This window comes from Argopecten irradians, chromosome 6, assembly GCF_041381155.1.
Source record: "Argopecten irradians isolate NY chromosome 6, Ai_NY, whole genome shotgun sequence".
Taxonomy (NCBI): Eukaryota; Metazoa; Mollusca; class Bivalvia; order Pectinida; family Pectinidae; genus Argopecten; species Argopecten irradians.
In genome coordinates this window covers 7409313-7435923 of record NC_091139.1, presented here as the reverse complement: position 1 = coordinate 7435923, position 26611 = coordinate 7409313, and the positions used below count along the sequence as shown (strand labels likewise).

At 35.6% G+C, this 26611-nt stretch overlaps 2 protein-coding genes across 8 annotated transcripts in view; one reads left to right on the top strand and one right to left on the bottom strand.

The window, feature by feature from the left end:
• Positions 1-1898, top strand: part of LOC138324858 (serine/threonine-protein phosphatase 6 regulatory ankyrin repeat subunit B-like) — a 65343-nt gene extending 63445 nt beyond the window's left edge. For both annotated transcript variants that reach the window (XM_069270058.1, XM_069270057.1), the window contains one exon: positions 133-1898. In XM_069270058.1, coding sequence (XP_069126159.1) covers positions 133-353 — 221 coding nt within the window. In that variant the 3' untranslated portion in view covers positions 354-1898. The remainder of the gene's footprint in view (positions 1-132) is intronic.
• Positions 1899-2086: 188 nt separating this feature from the next.
• LOC138324856 (inositol hexakisphosphate kinase 3-like) overlaps positions 2087-26611 on the bottom strand; it is a 31954-nt gene continuing 7429 nt past the window's right edge. For 2 of the 6 annotated variants that reach the window (XM_069270051.1, XM_069270054.1), the window contains exons 2-6: positions 13181-13451; positions 9504-9690; positions 8682-8869; positions 7811-7986; positions 2087-7431 (exon numbers count right to left, since the gene is read on the bottom strand). In XM_069270051.1, the coding sequence (XP_069126152.1) occupies positions 6883-7431; positions 7811-7986; positions 8682-8869; positions 9504-9690; positions 13181-13388 (1308 nt within the window). In that variant the 5' untranslated portion in view covers positions 13389-13451 and the 3' untranslated portion in view covers positions 2087-6882. Of the gene's footprint in view, positions 7432-7810; positions 7987-8681; positions 8870-9503; positions 9691-13180; positions 13452-19071; positions 19335-19544; positions 20473-20739; positions 21004-22265; positions 22617-26611 lie in introns of those variants that run through there. The other 4 variants (XM_069270052.1, XM_069270053.1, XM_069270056.1 and 1 more) reach the window with 4 other exon arrangements.

Here is a 26611-nt window from a genome sequence, read left to right as displayed (position 1 = left end):
AAAATCTCTCCAAATAGATCGTTTGTGATGAACAGACAGGCAAATGTGTTTGTTTATCATAATTATGTGATGTAATTTTATTCTCCAACAATAATATCAGTATCACATTATGACATTCTCCGTTTCTGATAGGTGGATTCCTACGTGTTGGAGGTCACCATGGTCCCCAGCGCCTGGAAGATGTTGTTGATTGGCTGATGGTGGTCAAGAAATATATGTCAATGCAGGGGATCGAGGACAACAATCATACCATTACGGAGGAGGATGATACTGATAAAAATGGCGACATCACGGGAAACATGATCTATAAAATGGGAGCCCAGGACAATATGGAAAAATCTAATAAGTCTTAGAAATATGGGTTAAACATGTATGTAGCGTTGAACAAAAACATTTAAATCTTAGATTGAGAATAATCTGGGTATGATAAGCTGTGATGAATATAAAAAACAGTTGTAACAGAGAGAAATGTAAATATTGAAGAATGATAGAAGAAGGGTATCTATATTTGACTGTGATAATAGAGTTACTCCCCCTTGGAGAACTCTTTACCGGTGTGATGACAATGTTAAAAAGTGTTAGATATTTACAATACAAAACGATTGTGCAATACATAAGCTGCATAAATAGTTCAGAGAGTCTTTTATATTTGTTAACTATGCCTTAATAACATATGTTCCGGGTCTTCAAGTCATTTGTGTTAACATTTAGGCATTCCTTTAATTACATGTAGATATGTCAGTAAAATTTTGATATTGTAATTCTTTACTGTTATAGCTGCCAGTACTAACAGGATTTGAAGCCTGTCTCGATAGGATTGTTTTAATATCAAATTAATCTAAATCTCCTTTAAATTAACCAAACTCCTAAAAGGAATATCTTAAGATCAAAATTAATCTAAATCTCCTTCAAATTGACCAAACTCATCTACATATTCCCCGGTCACACCAGTTTGAACTGCATTCAAGGGCTACAGTGGCCCTGTGGTTGGGGTGTCGAGAGTTTGAAACCCACGTAGGCCAGTTGCCAGGTTTTTTTTCCGGTTCTCTGGCTATGTTCCACTTCCTAAAGCTGGAGATATAAAAGAGAGGGAGTATTATCTACCCGACGCCATATAAGTCTGTTAACTTTTATCTAATTATCCCCATACTATGGCAAGTTTATCACAATTTTTCAAATTGTTGGGAGAGTGGGGTTACATTCTGGTCAAATTTTCATCATTAGTGTCTTTGTGAAAGAATATCACAGAATATACCAGAGTAAGTACTATTAAAATGAAATATCTTGTTTCATTTCCAATCATTTAAAGTTTTTTCATTTTTTTTTTATTTAATAATCGAGTTATCATTAAACAGGGTACCTATTGTTTTATTGAGGTTGTATGTGAAGCATTTAGTGTTTTTATTTCTAAAGCCAAATTTGTGCTTCTTTCCACTGTAGGAGTCTTTGTAGTGCTTGAGGACGACAATCAAATTGGTTTTCATTACATATCGTTGATTTGACATTTTTTTGTATTTGTGTACCATATGTTTAAATTAATACATTCAACTACATTGTATCCGTCCTTGTATACCATGTCAAATAAAGTGTTTATAAAAAACACCATTGTGAAAACTTTTTTATTGAAGCACTGATGTCACTATTTTTGTTTGCTAACTGTGTGAATCTGCCTAGCAGATTCTCATAAGGGTTTTGATAAAAAAAAAAAATAAAGTCTGATGAAATCTAAATATAGTGACATCAATGCTTACAATTATTTTTCAGAGTACTAGGTAAAATAAACTACATCTAAATGTACGATTCCTTGAGTTTCCCAGGGATTATTTTATAAAATCAATATGCATTATTGATGTCTTAATTGTGATATCATGATAACTTGTTTTTTTTTTTTTTTTTTTTAATTTTATCTTCACAGACGCATTTTTTTTTGGATTTTTCCTTCACAGAGGCATGAAGAAAAAGAACTGTCCAGTCAGAAAGACAGATTTAGCATCAAAACATAGTAAATTAATTATAAGTACATGTAGAACAATTTGATAGCTAGTTGACACCATAACTAATGCTTGTAATACAAAAACACATCTAACTGAGTAAAGGCATTTTTATTGAGTCAAAACGTTAAGAAACAGATGAGAATATTGCGCAAAAATTGAAACCATTTTGATTAATTCTATTCCATGTAACTTTGGCAATGTCAACTTGCCATGGATATGTGGTATAAAACCAGTATCGGTACATAGAACTGCACACATTATACTTAACTGTTCCCACGAATAAAACCTAATGATGAAAATGGCGACATTTCAATAGTAATGGTCCATACTGGTGTCAAAGTAAAGACAAACATATATTACCATGGTTACATGTTTCCACGGCGACACAGGTAGGACTTGTGTCATGGTTATACCTGGTGATAGTTAATGCTGCTTTCTAATTTAGATCATGAAAAGAAATAAAACAAGAGCCCCATGGGCCTTAACGGTCATCTGACTCATATTATATGGCCTAAAAAGTACATAAAGGTCATTCACTTCAACAAACTAGGTAGCTCTTTATCCTAGTATGTTACAGGCCCAATATCAGTTCTCAAGGCCTCTTAGTTATTCACAAGAATTGTTTGAAGATCTTAGCCTATTTGACCCTTGTGACCTTGAATGAAGGTTATTTTGGGCCTTTTGGTTCTTAAGAAGAAGTCGTTAAAATTTTTAGCCAATTTGACCCCTGTGACTTTGAATGAAGGTCATGGTCTTTCATTTGAACAAACTTGGTATCCCTTCATCCCAGCATCCCGCTGGCTCAATATGAGCACCCTAAGCCTTTTGGTCTTGACCGGAAGTGGTTTTAAAGATTTTAGCCTATGAACCCTGTGACCTTGAATGAAGGTCAAGGTCATTCATTTTAACAACCTTGGTAACCCTTTATCCCAGCATGACACCGGCCCAATATCAGGTCTCAAGGCCTCTTAGTTATTCACAAGAAGTCGTTTAAATTTTAGCCTATTCGACCCCTGTGACCTTGAATGAAGGTCAAGGTCATTCAATTGAACAAACTTGGTAGCCATTGATTTCAGCAAGTCACAGGTCTAATGTCATGTCTCTAGATTTTAGCCTTTTTGACCCCTGTAACCTTGAATGAAGATCAAGGTCATTCATTTGAACAAATTTCATAGCCCTTCATCCCAGCATGCCAAAGGCCAAATATCAGGTCTGTAGGCCTCTTAGTTATTAACAAGAAATAGTTAAAAGGATTTTAGCCTTTTTGACCCCTGTGACCTTGAACGAAGGTCAAGGTCATTCATTTGAACAAACTTGGTAGCCCTTCATCAAAGCATGCCAAAGTCCCAATATCAGGTCTCTAGGCCTCTTTGTTATTAACAAGAAAGAGTTAAAAGGATTTTAGCCTTTTTGACCCCTGTGACCTTGAATGAAGGTCAAGGTAATTCATTTGAACAATCTTGGTAGCTCTTCACCTAAACATGCTACAGGCCAAATATCAGTACCCTGCGCCTTTCGGTTATTGAGAAGAAGTCGTTTGAATGAAAAGTTTACTGACAGCACATGGTGGACGGCACATGGCGAACGTCACATGGCATATGACGACAGACGGTGCATGATGACAATAGGTCATTCTGACCCTTTGGGTCAGATGATATAACAAGGAGAGAAATCAAATAGTAATATCATACAGACCTGAAAAATTTAGAGAACAGAAAATAATCATATAGACGTCTGTCAATAATTAAAATGCAGTTTATATATTCTAGGCACTGTCAGAACTGGATCATTTCTCTTCCATACATCTTGACAAAATTAGCTTAAAAGCAAGAAGCTGAATTATCTCCCCTGATGCAGGGAACTTCTTCATCACAAGTGTCACAATACATGGGAGGGGATATAACTCCCAAATCGCAAGCATATACACATTCTACAGCCTAATTGCAACATCTAATTTAAAATAATTTTTTTCATTCTGCATTAGAAAACTGACAATGACAATCTTATTGGTAACATTGGCTATATCACTGGCTTTATAGAATCATGTATATAGTTCTAGTTCTGAATGCAAACATTTTGTACTGCCACATGTACTGAATATAGCAATTTGGGAATAGAAAATGCAGGCATAAAAAACGTATGATAATGAAATTAATGCCCTTTCTGGTGGTCCAAAATGGTCATAATAAGCCACACCTTCAAAATATTTACTTTTCTGTTATAATATGCTGAACACCTTGTGTTGTAAATGCATGCCGTTGGTGGTAATGACTTTAATAGGAGGGACATTGTCACAAATGGATTTTAAAATTTCTACCAATAAGAAAGCACTAGATTTTAGTGAGATACTCGGTACAGAGGGATATTAGCTCTATATAACCTAATATAACCAGATTCAATAATTAATCAGCATGGTTAAACACCGTTTTTGTATATTGCAGAGTTACCTCCCTTGCGGATTATTATCCATTATGACCTCATTATTTTCTGAGCGAAAATCAGAGTTTTCTCTTACAAAAATGTATGACATCACAATCAACACCTAACCGCAAGGGCAAATAACTCTATTATATGTAAATACAGAATATATCGTCTGCTGCAAACTATGTTCACAACATAAACCCCAAGTCACAAGCTTTATAATGGCAAAAGAGATTCTTCACAAGCTGCTGTACTGTATTCCTGTTAGTACCAGGGGTAAATTATTATAATGTAAACTTGATATAAATAAATGTTCTCATAAATAATAATATACACCAACATTTGTCCACATAATGTATAACCTCACATGTATAACACCCAATACATTTTTGTAGTGCAAAGAATTCTGGTACATACTTAATACAGTACTGTTATATAAACAGTACAATGTCAGATATTTACAATTCTCTGTGAAGTTGACACAGAATTATCGAAATGCCATTTATTAACTCATTATGAGCAGGTATCATCTAAAATAATATTGAAATGGCGCTTTACATCGTAACTTTTAACTAAACACAGGCATAAATAATTCACTTTAACTAGGGCAGGGTTTAACATAACCTTTATGAAAACAACAATTAACATGCACCTATAGACACGACTAATAAACAACATTAACCAACAAAAACACTACTCTGCAACAGGTTAACAAAGTGGTATATCGACCTACGACATGTACAGATCTCATGTATATATAACATATCTTGGGAGTTCTTATCTCACTTCTGTCATCATTATGATAAACTTGTATGAGAATGAGACAAGAATGGATAATACATATCATGGGAATTCATTAATGTATAATTCTTCAACATAAACTCATGTTTGATGATTCGGTACAATATGTTTCAATATAGAGAAATTATATGAACGAGTCTTTAACATGAGACAGTCAACAAAACAATATTCTATTCAACAATTTCTAGATACATACACATTACTATGACACCCATTAAAACCGACACTTATATCAAATGTAAACTGGTCAAATATGGCTAAGTTTTGAAACAGAATATCTGCACAATGTGTATTGCACCTCCGTATACATCTGAGTCCACTACACATGTCTTGAGTTACCACAACCTTGACCTTATGTCATGGTTTTGACCTCTCACCTCAGCTCTGAGGTCGTGTATTGTGTAACATTATATTTCATACTTTTGTGACCTTCATAAAAGTCAAGGTCAAACCATACATACATATCATCAGAATGAATGACCTTGACTTTTAATGTGCAATGTATGTAATTTTACCTTTAAATAATTTATGATCTACCAGTATTTAACAGTTTAATGGTAACCAAACAACATTAGTTGTACTGTAAAGTTTGAATTATTACTGGTAACGCCAAAGAAAATATTAAAACAATTAAAATGACACATGAATCAACAAATTAAAATCAATTTTTAAAACTTTTAAATAAGGCTTAATAAATTTTATATTAAATTATATGATTACGATATATGTATGAAATAAAGCACAAGATTATTCTATATCACTACAATTAATAGTAAAATGATCCAAGGCTGTCCAGTATATGAATATGACAGTAAGGCTACATTTTGCAAATTTTAAAAGAACTATGTATACTGGTAGTAATACTCGCATTGTAAGACATGTTATCAATACACCATACATTGCCTGTAAATCGTAGCGAGAACATGAATTTCATGTGTGTACACTGTATTAATATAACACTTAAATAACAAAGCTAACATATTATAATTATCAAGTTAAAATTTTACATGCAACAGAAACTCTCCACCTGACATTAGGCCAACATGCAATATGATATAACAATACATGTGATGGTTTAACAAAGGATTATGATAATTGTCACATTTAATTAATATCTGTGTGTTGACATATGGCTGATGAGACAATTGATGATTGAGAGATCTTCTTGTTACATAAATAATATTACAATTCAAGCAAGAAACATGGATTTATATGGACCAGTTTACTGACATAATAGTCTATATGACCTCAAGTGAGGCTATGTACCCACAAAATGACTCAAAGGTCACCTATCACATGACCCTAACAGAGGTCATATACAAAGTGACCCCCAAAAAAGGTCACCTATCACATGACCCTCACAGAGGTCACATACAAAATGACCCCAACAGAGGTCACTTATCTCTTGACTCTAATATAGGTCATATGTCAAATGATCCCAATAGATGTTATCTGCCAAGTGACCCCAACAGAGGTCATTTGCCAAGTGACCCCTACAGAGGTCATTTCTCACATGACTGCATCAGAGGTTGATCACTACCACACCTGAACATCACATCCGATGAGACAGGGTGCCAGTGGAAATGTGTCCAGTGAATTTTGCCTGAGGTATCAACATCAAAATAATTACAAAATTCAGCCATGCGTGTCCCAATGCACAGAACTGTCACACATGGAGGGGTCGCTCATGAATTTCATTAAACATTTTTATGAGATTTTCAAGGCCAAGGAGATAGCCTTTATCTGGCCCCTTGTGTATGGCTTTGTCCCCCTGAAATCCACTATGTGTACTGTGAGCGAAGTCTATCATTTTCACATCCACATTTGAGATAAGTCCATGGTGCAGGTAGTGACTATTAGAGGGCTGATCGCCTTCTGACACAGAACTTGTGTTACTATCACTGTCTTCATGTTCAATTTCACGCTCTGTGGCAGAGTGGGACTGTCTATTACTCCCTGTGGCTGAGTTACCGTTCCCCACCACGCCGTCGTACATGATGAGGAGCGAGCTCGAGTAAAAACGGAATGTGTCCTGCTCTGAAACACTTTGGTACAAGGCCTGAAGCCGCTTTACTATCTCCTTAACCAGCTCTCGCCTCAGCTTGTGGCCATTGTGAAGGAATTGACACAGAGCCCTTTTAAAACCGTCCACTGTCAAACTACGTCCGAAGTATTTGTTTTCACAGATATATTTCTGAGTGTTGGCCTGGTACACCTGTAAATAGCAGAGAAATACTATATCATAGTATAACAATGAATAACAAGATGTCCATTGGTCCATCCGTTGATACTGCTATTTTGAAATCACATTGCCAAAACATTGAGTTCCACAGGGTGGTATCCTAAGACCACTCTTCTTTAAATACAAGCAAGAATATCAAACAATGATATTTTTTTTCACATCAACATAATAATATTTAAAATTAATGACCTTTGATTTAGTCAATATAGTGTTATACAGCCCTGATAGAATATATAATAATGACAGTTGCCTTGGTTATGCCTTCAGCCATTATCTAATCTACTGGGGCAGTATAACACCATTAGACTACAACAAAGGTCAATACTCGATAAATATGAAAGCCGACTTGTACCTGCATGCCACAAATGCGAACCCCAAGGGCACTGGAAGTGGACTGTTCACACTTTTTAATATGGCTTTGTTTCTTGGCCTCTGGCACGTCGTCTCCATGTTGTCGTGTCCCCATCTTAAGGTCTAGGATACAGGGGAAGTCACATTGAGCTGCTATGTTCTCCAATAAAATAAATTCTGAGCACATATCAAGGATCATAATCAATCTGCTTAAATCTTTTTATAATTATAAGGTTTTGAAATACCTGTATCAAACTCTTTCCCAATAGAAGTTTTTTAGCAATGAAATTGTGAATCTGTTTACAGAAAGAAATTTTTCTTAACTTGATAGAACTGATCCAATATATCATTCTTATTGTAAAGGAAAATTGACCTATATACCATAATTGTATTATATCTACATATACCTACTTAAACATGTCAATACTGTACATAAGATATAAGAATGGAAATATATGATAAGGTCATAGGTCAAACATTTAAGCGTTCTTGGTTGTCTTTTTTGTTTTGTTTTTGTTGTTGTTTTTTGTTGTTATTTTTTTTTTTTTTTTTGAATTTCATTGATGATTTTTTAAATGCTTTTCTATTTCAATTCATAATTCATAGTTATTATACTTCATTACTTTTACAGCTAAACTGAATTTTCCAGGATGACTGCGATTTCTAATTGCCTGCAAAATAGCGATATCTAATGGCACATGAAATCACAGTAAGAGGTTTACACTTACAATTTTATTGCTTATGTGTATTACAGCTAGAAATGTTACATTCAATTTGTAACTTCATGCTTCATGAAGCATTTTCTTTCAGAGATGAGACAAAATCAGCTGCTACAATATTTACAGGAATAATACAATGTAAATGAAGGATACTGCTAGTAAAAGATCCCGCTCCCTGTGTCACACGCCTCATCTTAGACAGTTGGCGTTTATGGCACTTAAGGCCCCAGGGGTTGATCCCTTCAGTCTTGTCATGCTTTCCTGATTTCGGGTCGTTCATGTGAAACACTTTCTCTGTCTGAGTGCTCACTTCTAGGCTGCCACTCCTGAGCAGACGCACGCTACAATTTCAAGGTCATTTCAAGGTCATTTTATCATTAACTGCAGGTTCAAGTATAGTAAGTTATAGGCAGTAGTATATATATTTTCAAGGTCAAGTTTGTTAGTTAAATGTCAAGAATAAATGTACATTTACAAACATAATAACTTTTTTGGACCTTATTCTAAGCCATTCAAATGATCAGATTACAATATTGGAACAAAAGGTTATAACTTACACAAAATTCATCTCTTAAAATTTCCTGTCCAGAACAAAAATATGAACAATATATCTCAATATCTAAGCAATAAATTATTGCTAAATGAAATCAGTATGAAAGCAATTTGTATGACAGATAAATAGAATGTCATACATTAGGGTAGTATACCGGTATACTGAAATTTGATAATAATTAATAACTTATATTGAGATTCCCATATTTACAACTTTTGTGATATAATACAATTAAAATTTAAAATGTTTTAAGAACCCATTAGTAAATATTGCCTGCAAGTACAAATACATTGTACCAGACTTTCAAATATTGAAAAGCACGAAGATTTGAAAGAATACAATACCAATTGTTTGAGAATGGAAACATCAGCTATATAATTCATCAAATACAGATTATATTTGATTTGGTACTTGTGATTTACCTATACGGATCACCAGGACGGTCATGTCTGTGTTTGGTGTTGAGGACCGGACTAGCGGTATCCGTGTCGCTCTCACTGGAGGCGGGCGACGCGTTCCTGGGTAAGGCAACTTTACCACTCTCTGGAGGGTAGCCTATTAGGGTAATGTAGCCCTCGCTGTCCTCATGGAGCTGCACCTCTATCACACCTGTAACAAAAGTGCGTGTGGGTAAATAAGGTAACTGATGACATGCAGTCTGCTACCTCGTACATACAATATGTTTCAAGATCCCAAAATGATGTTGGTAAAGCACAAGTTACCGGCGAATAATTCAATATTGCTTGTAACGAGCATTTTCATTGGCTTAAAAATTTACTTTATCAGTCCATAAAGGAAAAAATGGCGTCGCCGTTTGTAACGTTGCTTCTGATTGGCTGAGATGACGGCGTAATGATTTCATAGACAAAAGAGTCCCAAAATGAATTTTAAATATTGAAGAGATTATCTTTAGTAAATTGAATTATAAGGATTAATTTGAATAGATTTTTTATGTTATGGAGATATAACACAAAAATCTGAGTGTACTCTCATCATAAACCGCTTCGCGGTTTATTTAGAGTACACTCAGATTTTTGTGTTATATCTCCATAACATAAAAAATCTATTCAAGTTAATCCTTAATTGTGAGAGGGAGTGGCTAGGCGCGTTGCCTGTTGCTCAATTCCGATTGTCTTTACATCAAACAATAAAATATTCTGAAAAAAATAAAATGAAAAAATGACTATTCTCACCTTCTGGTGATTGTGAAACATCTTTTGATGTTTATTTTGAGCGTCATAATCACTGGAAGTTGGGACTAATTGACGGTAAAATTGTACTAACCCATGTCGTTTTGGGATTTTGAAACCCTCGTATTGGCTTGCCTAGCAAGAATACTAGATAGAAAATTTCTTCAACAACAATAGAGGTTAACATGACAAGACATTTTTGAAACATTACGCTGAACGCATATTCAACATGGAATCATACATTTGCAGAGAGGATTTTGACACAAAGATTTCAATTTTAACCCAAAATACATACAAATTCAGTTCTATATCATAAAGGGAACTTCAGAAACAAATGTATATTGCTTTTTATACAGCATTAATTATTGTGAAATCTCTACAGTCAAATACATGTATGCCTTTGCGACCAACTCTATATAAAGATCACCTGATTATTAGCGGTGGAGCATTTTTAAGTATTAAATGGTCAATCTTAACACATTTTGCCCTGTGTCTAAAGAGAATTTCTTCTTGTGTGATCTTTATAGACAGGTTTGACAATTTTTCATTTCTTCAAATTTAAACTTGCCTTTTACTCATTTCTTACAAGTACCTTATTTGACCCAATAAGTGTCTATGTCCCTTACAAGTACCTTATTTGACCCAATAAGTGTCTATGTCCCTTACAAGTACCTTATTTGACCCAATAAGTGTCTATGTCCCTATAAGCGCTCCTTCCCTTTATGAGGCCTCATTTCAATTGCCCTGGCATAGGACCAAAACCATCAAAACTGTATATGTTTGTAATAATTTCGTCTTATAAACACCTTTTCACTCTTTCAATTTCTTAAATGCCCTGAGTTCTAATTGGGTCAAATACGGTGTGTACAGTAGGTTACCATTAGGTATTGACATATATATCTCTTCAAACATATGTTAAAATACAAAGATAGTCTTAAGTTATAAATATTGGGTTTATTGATAGCTGTTATTTGTCTGAGTTTGAGAGCGGTTACATGTAAATATGTCAGCTGCCCTTTACCACTCGACCAGCACAGCCACTTTGTTAGAAACAGCAGTAATAAAACTGTATACAGTGTAACTTTGTCTCAGACAAAACAATATGAACCAATTCTATTATTACTGCTTACTGAATTAATATAAGACAACTGTGAGTATAAACAATATAAAACAGTTGTAAATGAAAAGCAGCAGGGGCCATTGATCGCAGACACCTCTGACTGATGTTAACAAACGTTACGTGAACACCTGCCTATAAAATAACTCCGCCAACGGTCCAAATCAATGGAACATATTCTGTATGCATGTTCAACGAAACGAAAAGTACATAGAGGATATGGATTTTGTGATATAAGACATCAAAACGTTAGCTTTTTGTTATCATTCTCCGTTTTTAATTGGGATCGAACTTCCCAGCATGCAGCATTCCTACCTGTTATTCAAATCAATACCAAAAACGTTGCCTGTTATGTTGCCATTATGCATTTACAACTTACAGCTTGTGTACATATGGCACTAACTTATAACCATAAGTAGACACCTACATTTGTGTTCTGTTCTCATTATGATTTATTAACAAGAGGCATATGGGTCCTGTATTGCTCATCTGGGTACTCCTTTAACTTTTCCCATTTTTTTTTTATTTCTCTTTATCTCTAGCTTCAAAGACATCAATTATGAAAAATTTTCATTTAGCTTTCATTTTCTAAACTAGTTTAATTACGAAATATTCAGTACTTAATGAATTGTAGTAATTTAAAGGAAATATTGATGCACAATGTTGCACCATAAATATATGGCACCTGCTTTTTAAGCAAGATGAGCTAAAAATAATAAAAAAATAACTTGATCACTGATTATTTGCAATTTATTTTTGCGACTTTATTGATTTAGGTAAGTTCATGAAACTTTATCTCTATGAATAAGTATTGAATTGAAAATCACAAAATTAAGTACCAGGTGGTCATGAAAGAAAGCTGGTTTACCGTACTGCATACATTAATTGATATGTACTATTATGAAGACAAGAGGTCCATGGGCCTCAAGGGTCATCTAACTATTGGCATAAAAACAACAGTCACAGTATACAGTAGTGGCTAAATACGTAACAATTAAGGCCATAAAAGGAACTCCTTGAATGAGGGTAAATAAGTAGCCTTAATTCGAGCATGCTAGTGGCTTAAAATCAGGCCTAAAGGCCTTTCAGTTATCAATACCAAGTTCTTCAAAGATTTTAGACTAATTTGACACCTGTGAATTTGAGTGGTGGTCAAGGTCATTAATTTAAACAAACTTGGTAGACTTCTACTGCAGAATGCTACATGTCAGATATGAAGTATCTTGGCCTCTTAATAATTCACAAGAAGTTGTTTAAAAGTTTCAGCCTATGTGACTCATGTGACCTTGAATGAAGGTCAAGGTCATTTATATGAACAAATTGAGCAGCCTTTTATGCCAGTATGCTACAGGCCCAATATCAGGTCTCTAGGCCTCATAATTATTCAAAAGAATTTGTTCAAAAATTTCAGCCTATTTGACCCCTGTGACCTTGAATGGCGGTCAAGGTCATTTATCTGAACAAACTTGGTAGTGCTTCATCCCAGCATTCTGCAGGCCCTATATGAGGTCTCTAGGGCTCTCAGTTATTTACAAGAAGTTGTTTAAAGATTTTAGTCTATTTAACAACTGTGTCCTTGAATGAAGATCTAGATGATCCATTTGAACAAACTTGAATGAAGCCCTTCATGCCAGGATGTTAGAGGACAAATATCAGTACCCTATGCCTTTGCGGTTATTGAGAAGTCGTTTGAATGAAAGTTTACACACGGCTGACAACGGACAACGAAGGACAGAACATGATGACTATAAGTCATCCTGACCTTCGGGTCAGACGACCTAATTAAACCTACCTCTGTATTGTGGGGTGAATTCCTTAAGGCTATGAGGAATGTCCTGGTAGAAGACTTGTTCACGCTCTATCAGCGGTTTACAGAGCGTGTCGTCGTTGAAGCGTAGCATGCTGGTATGGCCGCCCACTTGGTGGATGAAGGGCTGTAACTGGACGGGTTCACAGTCACCGGGCTCCGAATCCATCATGACTGCGCCTTCCTCCGGCATTATTGGCTAGAGGCCAGGCAGTATTAGGTTAGAATCTCTGTGTCATTGACAAGGTCCCTCTCTCTCTGTAATATAGAAACAGGCAGTATTAGGTTAGAATCTCTGTGTCATCGACAAGGTCCCTCTCTCTGTAATATAGAAACAGGCAGTATTAGGTTAGAATCTCTGTGTCATTGACAAGGTCCCTCTCTCTGTAATATAGAAACAGGCAGTATTAGGTTAGAATCTCTGTGTCATTGACAAGGTCCCTCTCTCTGTAATATAGAAACAGGCAGTATTAGGTTAGAATCTCTGTGTCATTGACAAGGTCCCTCTCTCCCTGTAATATAGAAACAGGCAGTTTAGGTTAGAATTCGTGTCATTGACAAGGTCCCTCTCTCTGTAATATAGAAACAGGCAGTATTAGGTTAGAATCTCTGTGTCATTGACAAGGTCCCTCTCTCTGTAATATAGAAACAGGCAGTATTAGGTTAGAATCTCTGTGTCATTGACAAGGTCCCTCTCTCTCTGTAATATAGAAACAGGCAGTATTAGGTTAGAATCTCTGTGTCATTGACAAGGTCCCTCTCTCTGTAATATAGAAACAGGCAGTATTAGGTTAGAATCTCTGTGTCATTGACAAGGTCCCTCTCTCTCTGTAATATAGAAACAGGCAGTATTAGGTTAGAATCTCTGTGTCATCTACAAGGTCCCTCTCTCTGTAATATATAGAAACAGGCAGTATTAGGTTAGAATCTCTGTGTCATCTACAAGGTCCCTCTCTCTGTAATATAGAAACAGGCAGTATTAGGTTAGAATCTCTGTGTCATTGACAAGGTCCCTCTCTCTGTAATATAGAAACAGGCAGTATTAGGTTAGAATCTCTGTGTCATTGACAAGGTCCCTCTCTCTGTAATATAGAAACAGGCAGTATTAGGTTAGAATCTCTGTGTCATTGACAAGGTCCCTCTCTCTGTAATATAGAAACAGGCAGTATTAGGTTAGAATCTCTGTGTCATTGACAAGGTCCCTCTCTCTGTAATATAGAAACAGGCAGTATTAGGTTAGAATCTCTGTGTCATTGACAAGGTCCCTCTCTCTGTTATATAGAAACAGGCAGTATTAGGTTAGAATCTCTGTGTCATTGACAAGGTCCCTCTCTCTGTAATATAGAAACAGGCAGTATTAGGTTAGAATCTCTGTGTCATTGACAAGGTCCCTCTCTCTGAAATATAGAAACAGGCAGTATTAGGTTAGAATCTCTGTGTCATTGACAAGGTCCCTCTCTCTGTAATATAGAAACAGGCAGTATTAGGTTAGAATCTCTGTGTCATCTACAAGGTCCCTCTCTCTGTAATATAGAAACAGGCAGTATTAGGTTAGAATCTCTGTGTCATTGACAAGGTCCCTCTCTCTGTAATATAGAAACAGGCAGTATTAGGTTAGAATCTCTGTGTCATTGACAAGGTCCCTCTCTCTGTAATATAGAAACAGGCAGTATTAGGTTAGAATCTCTGTGTCATTGACAAGGTCCCTCTCTCTGTAATATAGAAACAGGCAGTATTAGGTTAGAATCTCTGTGTCATTGACAAGGTCCCTCTCTCTGTAATATAGAAACAGGCAGTATTAGGTTAGAATCTCTGTGTCATCTACAAGGTCCCTCTCTCTGTAATATAGAAACAGGCAGTATTTAGGTTAGAATCTCTGTGTCATTGACAAGGTCCCTCTCTCTGTAATATAGAAACAGGCAGTATTAGGTTAGAATCTCTGTGTCATCTACAAGGTCCCTCTCTCTGTAATATAGAAACAGGCAGTATTAGGTTAGAATCTCTGTGTCATTGACAAGGTCCCTCTCTCTGTAATATAGAAACAGGCAGTATTAGGTTAGAATCTCTGTGTCATTGACAAAGTCCCTCTCTCTGTAATATAGAAACAGGCAGTATTAGGTTAGAATCTCTGTGTCATTGACAAGGTCCCTCTCTCTGTAATATAGAAACAGGCAGTATTAGGTTAGAATCTCTGTGTCATTGACAAGGTCCCTCTCTCTGTAATATAGAAACAGGCAGTATTAGGTTAGAATCTCTGTGTCATTGACAAGGTCCCTCTCTCTGTAATATAGAAACAGGCAGTATTAGGTTAGAATCTCTGTGTCATTGACAAGGTCTCTCTCTCTGTAATATAGAAACAGGCAGTATTAGGTTAGAATCTCTGTGTCATTGACAAGGTCCCTCTCTCTGTAATATAGAAACAGGCAGTATTAGGTTAGAATCTCTGTGTCATTGACAAGGTCCCTCTCTCTGTAATATAGAAACAGGCAGTATTAGGTTAGAATCTCTGTGTCATTGACAAGGTCCCTCTCTCTCTGTAATATAGAAACAGGCAGTATTAGGTTAGAATCTCTGTGTCATTGACAAGGTCCCTCTCTCTGTAATATAGAAACAGGCAGTATTAGGTTAGAATCTCTGTGTCATTGACAAGGTCCCTCTCTCTGTAATATAGAAACAGGCAGTATTAGGTTAGAATCTCTGTGTCATTGACAAGGTCCCTCTCTCTCTGTAATATAGAAACAGGCAGTATTAGGTTAGAATCTCTGTGTCATTGACAAGGTCCCTCTCTCTGTAATATAGAAACAGGCAGTATTAGGTTAGAATCTCTGTGTCATTGACAAGGTCCCTCTCTCCCTGTAATATAGAAACAGGCAGTATTAGGTTAGAATCTCTGTGTCATTGACAAGGTCCCTCTCTCTGTAATATAGAAACAGGCAGTATTAGGTTAGAATCTCTGTGTCATTGACAAGGTCCCTCTCTCTGTAATATAGAAACAGGCAGTATTAGGTTAGAATCTCTGTGTCATTGACAAGGTCCCTCTCCTGTAATATAGAAACAGGCAGTAATATGAAACAGGCAGTATTAGGTTAGAATCTCTGTGTCATTGACAAGGTCCCTCTCTCTATAATAAAGAAACAAACACTTTATATATATGGTATAATTGTTTTTACAGTAGTACATATCTATGAAGTGATAACAAATCTCTAACTGCAAATATGGATTATCATAAAAAAAACTTGACATAAAATAATAATAAAAAAAAACTTCAGCCATCAGCTTCATCCATTATTTATATCAACATGTATACTGGTGTACCCTCTACATGACCATAACATGACATATTTCTTTCTTACAAAATTTAGTAACTAATGCTAGTGAAAAAGTTTTCATTAGCATTCTATAGAGATTTCCATAGCCCTTTCCTATAGCGATCTTTTGACCAACTTTGGACAATGTAGAACGACGGCCTTGAGAAGCGTTTCTAGTGCCTGCTCTGTAGGTAGGTATATAAGCTTGTATACATTGTTTACCCTAGTACTGCCCTTCAGACTACACTTGTCCAGTCACCTTTTAGGCGGACACACTGACAGTACCGGTATATCAAAATATCAGATGACAACCTCCTAATTGTTGACTTAAGATTGAACTGACCACTGACCTTTCAGTTTGACTGACCACTGGATTTAGCTGACCACTGAATTTAACCTTGGAATATAATAATACAATTTGTATTATCTCGCATGACATCAATGTAGGAATCTCAAACGACTTAAGTTGTCATAGTTTAAAGTTTCATATCTATTGGATGGAAAACTGCTTGCTTTAAACACCTGTAGCAAACTATGTAATCTTTATATTTCAGTATCAATCCTAGTAATTTTCAGACTGCTGAAATTTGGAAAATCAATTTTGAAAATGTCTTATTAAAGAAATGCATGATACAAAGTGGCTGTCAAAGATAGAGCCATGTCAAAGAGGCTTTGAATTAACAATAATTACATTTTATGGGCTATCTGTCCTAGGCCTGTTCTTGACAACTTTCAGCATCAGTGAACCAAGTAGAACTGGAGAAGTGCTTTTATTTTTAAGATGGCAACTTAAAACTATTGTGGCCATCTTGAATTTTAGATCAACTCAAAATAACCTTAGCAATTTGGTCTTATTTGTTACTTACTACTTTAGGTGACCCATCATTTAAAAAATCCCTTTCTTTTTACAGATGCAAAGTTAAATTCAAGTCAATGCATAAACTTAAAAATACAAACCTAAGATATGGTATGTACCAGTTAAATCCTAGGATGTTACTCCCTTCCAGATCACATGCGCTAAGGTTGTAATACTGGTGACAGAATTATGTACCGTATACACAATATAAACTCTACATATATAATATATAATCTGATTTTCCTCTCTACTGAACTTCACTAATAACATTTCATTTTTGTAAAAAAAGTTCAAAAAATCTAATTTAGTCATTTCACTCCACTATTTCAAAATTAAAAGAGAACAAACTATCACATGTGTTTTCTGGTGTATCACATGTTAAATACAAACTCCAGGTTTTCCTTATATTTTTAACTTATTCACCCCTGAAGACACATTTAGGCTCTTCTAAATCAAAGACTAGACCAGTCTATTATGAAATTTCAGGGGTGAATAAGTTACAGAAAAAAATCAGAAGTTTATGAGCAATATATCTATATCGGTAGCCTAAAATGAAGTTATATAGCATCAAACAAATAGAATATTTCTTGTGTAAACTAGGTATGTAAACAGTGTAGATTTACTTCGCTGCTTTTTACTCGGAGTAATTTGCTGCGTGAAATGTTAGTGACAGCCATCTACTGTGTAGAAATCATGACAAGTGCAGAAAGATTATATGACTTGCACATGCATATGTACAATGGGAATTAACATTCAAAATTTCTTAGAATTGTTACTGAAGTGAGTGATGTATTATCAGCAAGCTATTCATTTTTGGAACTCTATAAAATTACATTAACACTTTGAAAAAATCAAAAGCAATTTCATTTAAGATATGCTCATTTAATACATCATACATATGTATGCTAGATTAACATAAAGCCTCTATGCAGTAATGGGAATTCTATTTTATTCATTATATTTCTCTTTATGACAGACAAAACATGACTGCATACAAATGTGTTTCCCAGGACATTAAGAGTATATACATCATACAACATTAATCTTAACCTGGCAGAACATTTTAGGATTCGTTCCCATGATGGAAGACATGTCAATATTTAACTGCACTACTTGCACAAAACACATGTAAGTAAACAAAAGACAATCTGTTGCATGCATGCATTCATATAGATTTGCTTAAAGGCAAAAAAATGAAGTCAACAATCAATGATAAATCATAGCACTAGTGCTGGTAGAATTACATGTGACTAGCTATTCATATGTATGCATCAGGTTGTGGTAACGGAGTGGTTAAGATATGTCTCGACATATTACCACAAGCCCTCCACCTCTGGGATACGGTTCAAATCCCATCTGGGGCAGTTGCCAGGTACTGCATGACCGCTGGTCATTGGTTTTTCTCCAGATACTCCGGCTTTCATCCACCAACAAACCTGGCACATCCTTACATGACCCTGGCTATTAATAGGACGATAAACTAACAAAGCCTACACCTATTACAGTACAATGTACGAAGAAGAATTTATGACAAATTTGATTGAAAACATTGTTTTTTAGAAAACCAAAACATCAAAATAAGGACAAGACAAAATATATAGAATACTGTTAAAATTTTGTTTGTTTTAATCATAGCAAAGGGGATGGGGGAGGGGGGGGAAGTAATTAGGGGACAAGGTTATGAATGAATCAAGGATTCTCAAATCTCTTACCTATTTCAACTGAATTTCATCCAATTCCCTTTATTTCCAGTTGTACTTGTACACAACTCACAAACCAGGTGGGGATATTCCTTTATCAATTGCTTGCACAAGTGTTACATGTAAAAGCAGAATACGCATGACTAGACTGTGTTTCAAACCCAGGACCCTCGGAAATCTAGACAGACTCTCCCGATATACTAATTGCTAATAAGCTTGTCAAAAGCAATCATCTTTTCTAGGTCTTGCTTAAAATTCATAATCATATAATGTTTAAACCAGTACTTTTACTATATATATATATCATATGGGACAAGGAAGTAATTCCAACCGTGTGGACAAAACAAAATTGTCAAATTTTCGAGGCGATCTGCCCCTTTATCAAGACATACAAAACGAACACGATTACACAATAGGATATGAACAGTAATGCGGGACAAAGTAGACAAATATTAAACTATGTATCACAGTGGAGCGCAATTTACCCTTCGGCAAGTGGCAGCGTTTGATTGGATCCCGTGTCATCTGTAAAATCCTGTTGATATTACTTCTTTGACCTATATATATCATATTATAATTTTCTATATTAAAGATGCTCCACCACCGACAAAGCATAAATGATATTCCTCAGTTGAACAATAATTGGTGTTTAATCGTGTATAAATATATCTAATTAACACAAAAAATAATATAAAATAACTACTTTCGCCTTTGGTGCATGCGCAATCAGTACTTCCTTCCATATAGGATATAGTGACACGGAAATTTTTCGGGATGCAATTAATTATTTTTCATATTTTTAACTTGAAGGAAAATTAGAAGCTCAAACTTTTCAATGGTGGTAATGGTGTAAAGTAAGTAACTTTTGTAACTGAAGAAAAATACTAAATCGTCTGCTCCTGTTTTTGATAGTGAAAAGATACTGTTTGACAGCGGTGGAACATCTTTAAAAAAGAGGAGTACTTTGTATTTTATATAAAAAGCTATACAGTCAGCAATATTATAATTAATATACACAATACATATTGTACATGTATACACCGACATACACAATATACGTGTCGTCTTTCATCTAAACAGGAAGAAACTATATGCCCACTCAGCAGATGTCCTGATAAAGTTCCTGTCCATCAATGTCATTCATATACAGCTATAACACTCAGCATTCTATATAGGTCACAGGGGTCAAGTGAGTGAAGTCAAATTCAGCCTATTCAAAAAGTAAGCCTAAAGAGTAAACGTTGAATCCAAAAATGGTTGCTCATTTCATAGATGTCATAGCAAAAAAAAAATAATGAATCGACCATTATTTTCAGTGCAATAAACAATCAATGTGTCCGGTGGCAGTGTGATATGAATTTATTTTTTACACTCAGGTGTAATATTTCCATTGGGCAAGCCCTCGGAAGTATAACACCTACAGGTAAATAAACCTTCATATCATACTGCAACAAGGGCCATAAATGTATAATACAGATGAATGGAACTTATGAACAATAGCTGAATATGTACATTGAGATTTGTTTCAAAAACAGCAATAAACAGATTGATGAATGGAACTTTTGTAAATAAACCATATAGATCAACGTCTGATATATGTACAAGCAACCTGTTTTCTTGTATCACAGATTACACCAATGCACCTATAAACAAATCATCATCACATGATATCATACCCACCGACTTATGATAGTTCCATCAAAACACTAACATTACGTAAGTATAAGCTATATATTGAACCACCATAGTATTTATAGATACAGGATATATACTTCCACATGTTTACCATCCATCTGTAGTCAGTCTCAAGCTTTTATTAGACCTAGTATATATCCCTGTCATTCGACAGCTTGACAAATTAGTCAACATTTACACACATACAACTTCACTTATTTCTCCACTCATGTAGTCACGCAATATTTGATCATCAGTGAACGTGTACCTGTACCCGATCTTTGTGTAATCACAAAAAACAACATATGGGGAGGGAGTGTAATCACTTTATCTCGTCATTAAACATTAATACGACTAATCTGAACACTTAGGACTGGCTTTTCTGTCACTATAGATAATATCATCAGTAGATCCATATCATGTTTATATACCAAATCTTATGTGATGTAGATATATAAAGACAAAAAGCTCTAGATCTTTGTTCAAATGGATGACATGCATTACAGATTATAACAATTATGTAAATGTTCACTTGAACTTGTAGAATTGCTTGTTTATTAGGTATTTTTCAATTTAAAGATAAGCATGTACAAATGAAAATATCTTTTTCAAGATACATGTACCTTTGTGTTTTATTGTTGTTTTTTAATTCCTGGGGTACATAAACAAACATTTGGTGTTATTTTGTTTTTCAACAACAGCATTCTTGACCTTAATTGAGACAATATAATAATCTTTCCTTTACACACAATTTAATGCAATTAATTCATCCTCAAACATGGAATTTCATTTACTTTAATTCAGGTTTTTGTTTTTATATGCGGTTCCATAACAAAATAACTTAAAACATATGTTCTAATGTACACAATATTATGTATGATAATCACTTAATCAGAAACTTCCTTTAGGGGCTGCAGCGGCCGAATGGTTAAGATGTCTCAACATATTACCACAAGCTTAAGGCCTCCACCTCTGGAATGCCGGTTCAAATCCCATGTGGGCTGTTGCCAAGTACTGATTGGTGGTTTTTCTCCGGGTACTCCGGTTTTCCTCCACCAACAAACCTGGCTTGTCCTTACATGACCCTGTCTGTTAATAGGATGTAAAAATAATAAAACCAAACTGAAACTTCCTTGTATCACCATCAGTGATTAACGAAAAAATAATTATGCCCCTTCCTTTATCTGTTCCTTTCCTAGTGGTTGTTTAGTTCTCTATGTATGGGATCACCGGTCACTATAATACAAAGCAGTAACAGACCCCATAGCAGCCTATATCAACTCTTTCCATTTCTAAATTATTCTGCCATTCTGTTGTCTTTTGTAGGCCTTAAGCCATCCATCGACTAATTAAATGCCCATATAAAGGTATAATCGAATACTGTAGGATAATTCAGTCTACCTTTGATTTCCAGGTGAGTTAATCCAGATCTGAAGCACGTACGTTCACCCAGCCCTAACACCAAAATAGTTATAAGAGACAGACTTCCATTAGAAGGTCAAATTCTCATTCTAAAATGACAGGATACCTACCTCTAGAATCTGGTATACATAGTGACCTCCAACACTATTCAGCGTGCTGTCATAATGTCTGTTTGATATATCCACTGTCTGTCAACACAGCATCCCTTTTACTGTCATATTGTCTATTAAATATATCCACTGTCTGTCAACACAGCATCCCTTTTACTGTCATATTGTCTATTAAATATATCCACTGTCTGTCAACACAGCATCCCTTTTACAGGTAGTTTACAACAGTGACAGGTACAATGTATAATTCATAGACTAGAATGCCAGGATCCATGTTCAATTATTGTCCGCGGGTGATGAACAGGTTTATATAGTTATATTGTTTCCTTAGGAACCTACAGCTCCCATCAAACTGCCAGGATAAAATGGCTGTTTACCTATTGATGCGCAATTAACCCTTCCTATATCGATAAAATGAAACATATTTACATATCCAAACATAAATAACCCAACAGATAATCATATAAATATAATCATAAATATATGTGTCAGTGGAGAATTCCAGCTGTAGACCGACATAACAACAATCCCATGTGGCTTACTTCATGTTTACATGTGGACCATGTGTAAATTAACAAGCATGGCGGAGACATGAAGAAAAGGTCGAGTTAATAAGACAGTAAATACAGACATTTACCAGATTATCTGCTGCGGAATTGGTATAGATTAAAGCTAATTGTACAGACTCAAATTATCGTTAGCTTGCCTCAAATTAACCATATATCTATCTGTTAAGAGATACAACAGTCCAAATATAGCTGGCATTCCCAGAATAACATATTCTACGAATTAAGGATCATAGCCGACCGACTAACACCAACAAATGTTTTGTAGATAATGCTAGGATGTGAAGGTACATATAAAGATAACCCATTTTTAAAACCATTTTGTACATGATGATTAATGCATGTAGTGTGATGATGGCATTAGTACTTTAAACTTCCAAGGCCAAAAGGAAGACACCAATCAAATCCTAAGAATTTGCCTTTCACATATGGCTATTTATAGTATTTTAAATGTCATTAATGTTTTTTCACAAATACAACCAATCAGTTACAAATATGTTGCATTAATGTTTTTGTCATTCATGTGCGGACATGTGACATGACAAGAGAGCTACGACGTCCTGCACTTCAGTGCATGCGCACGCTACACATCGGCTGCATGCAAGCCCATGCCATGTATGCATGGCAGAAATTTCCAAGGGACTTTAATTATCAAAACTATAATACATTCACTGAGATTATAAAATATGCAACTAAATCTTGGTCAGTGTATATAAACATCTCTACCATGTGCGTAATACTGGTCATTAGTTCACTGGCTGGTAAGATATATAAATGTAATTAATCATATATAGAGTCAATGAGGTGTTCTAAGTACATGTTCCAAGTACTGGTATATGTGTTCCTAAGGTACAATGTCTAAAGTTGCAAGGCTAGCTATATGGGTTCCTATAATAAACAGTATATGTTAGAAGAATGGCCTATTCCTCGTGTTATTTCACTGACTGGATGCATGGTACAGTCCATGTAGTTGTCAGACAATCAAGTATATGTAAGAATGGCCTATTCCTCGTGTTATTTCACTGACTGGATGCATGGTACAGTCTATGTAGTTGTCAGACAATCAAGTATATGTAAGAATGGCCTATTCCTCGTGTTATTTCACTGACTGGATGCATGGTACAGTCCATGTAGTTATCAGACAATCAAGTAAATGTAAGAGTGACTGGATGCATGGTACAGTCTATGTAGTTATCAGACAATCAAGTATAGGTAAGAATGGCCTATTCCTCATGTTATTTCACTGACTGGATGCATGGTACAGTCCATGTAGTTGTCAGACAATCAAGTATATGTAAGAATGGCCTATTCCTCGTGTTATTTCACTGACTGGATGCATGGTACAGTCCATGTAGTTATCAGACAATCAAGTAAATGTAAGAGTGACTGGATGCATGGTACAGTCTATGTAGTTATCAGACAATCAAGTATAGGTAAGAATGGCCTATTCCTTGTGTTATTTCACTGACTGGATGCATGGTACAGTCCATGTAGTTATCAGACAATCAAGTATAGGTAAGAATGGCCTATTCCTCGTGTTATTTCACTGACTGGATGCATGGTACAGTCCATGTAGTTATCAGACAATCAAGTATAGGTAAGAATGGCCTATTCATCATTTTATTTCACTGACTGGATGCATGGTACAGTCCATGTAGTTATCAGACAATCAAGTATAGGTAAGAATGGCCTATTCCTCGTGTTATTTCACTGACTGGATGCATGGTACAGTCCATGTAGTTATCAGACAATCAAGTAAATGTAAGAGTGACTGGATGCATGGTACAGTCTATGTAGTTATCAGACAATCAAGTATAGGTAAGAATGGCCTATTCCTCGTGTTATTTCACTGATTGGATGCATGGTACAGTCTATGTAGTTGTCAGACAATCAAGTATATGTAAGAATGCATGGCCTATTCCTTGTGTTATTTCACAGACTGGATGCATGGTACAGTCTATGTAGTTATCATACAATCAAGTAAATGTAAGAGTGACTGGATGCATGGTACAGTCCATGTAGTTGTCATACAATCAAGTAAATGTAAGAATGGCCTATTCCTCATGTTATTTCACTGACTGGATGCATGGTACAGTCCATGTAGTTGTCAGACAATCAAGTATAGGTAAGAATGGCCTATTCCTCGTGTTATTTCACTGACTGGATGCATGGTACAGTCTATGTAGTTGTCAGACAATCAAGTATATGTAAGAATGGCCTATTCCTCGTGTTATTTCACTGACTGGATGCATGGTACAGTCTATGTAGTTGTCAGACAATCAAGTATATGTAAGAATGGCCTATTCCTCGTGTTATTTCACTGACTGGATGCATGGTACAGTCTATGTAGTTGTCAGACAATCAAGTATATGTAAGAATGGCCTATTCCTCGTGTTATTTCACTGACTGGATGCATGGTACAGTCCATGTAGTTGTCAGACAATCAAGTATATGTAAGAATGGCCTATTCCTCGTGTTATTTCACTGACTGGATGCATGGTACAGTCCATGTAGTTATCAGACAATCAAGTATATGTAAGAATGGCCTATTCCTCATGTTATTTCACTGACTGGATGCATGGTACAGTCCATGTAGTTGTCAGACAATCAAGTATAGGTAAGAATGGCCTATTCCTCGTGTTATTTCACTGACTGGATGCATGGTACAGTCTATGTAGTTGTCAGACAATCAAGTATAGGTAAGAATGGCCTATTCCTCGTGTTATTTCACTGACTGGATGCATGGTACAGTCCATGTAGTTATCAGACAATCAAGTATATGTAAGAATGGCCTATTCCTCGTGTTATTTCACTGACTGGATGCATGGTACAGTCTATGTAGTTGTCAGACAATCAAGTATATGTAAGAATGGCCTATTCCTCATGTTATTTCACTGACTGGGTGCATGGTACAGTCTATGTAGTTGTCAGACAATCAAGTATATGTAAGAATGGCCTATTCCTTGTGTTATTTCACTGACTGGATGCATGGTACAGTCTATGTAGTTATCAGACAATCAAGTATATGTAAGAATGGCCTATTCCTTGTGTTATTTCACTGACTGGATACATGGTACAGTCTATGTAGTTGTCAGACAATCTTAAAGCTGGAAGTCCATATGAGACAACAAGATCCGATGAATTCCGTACTCACCATAATTAGCACCCCTCCCTCTATAAACACCACTTTTCTTTTCTGGAGAAGGAATTGAAATTATATAAATGCCCCCAATCCCATGGACAAAACAATGTTTTACAAATGTGTGATGTTTATAACATAGGCATTGTATCCCATTTTACATGAACTTTCATATCTTTCCCATGTAAAGCATGACATAGTAATGCATCTCAAAAGAAAGAAGTCACATGCATGTTTACTTTGACAGATTAATGCGCCATGAGTAAAGAAATAGTTAAAATATGGCTGACTATTTCTACAGATTTTTCTTACATTTCTGTTCCCTAATAAGCAACCCCCTTTCTTATGATTTTTTAAGCATCCTGGTTGCTAATTACGGCAACTACATACAGCTGCTGAATTAATACCTATTTACTACAAATGTGATGAACAGGTACCAAACCCATAGTGACAAAAATAAGTAGCTATATATAGGTACCTGGTGGTCAGTTGGTGGTCAATTGGTGATCAGTTGGTGGTCAGTACTGGTAACAACTGTCCAGCTACACAGTAGTAATATGAAGTGGTAATTAATGAATTATCTCATAATTAAAGCTATATGGTGTTATTAGAGAATTAGTAACATTGGATATACATACAAT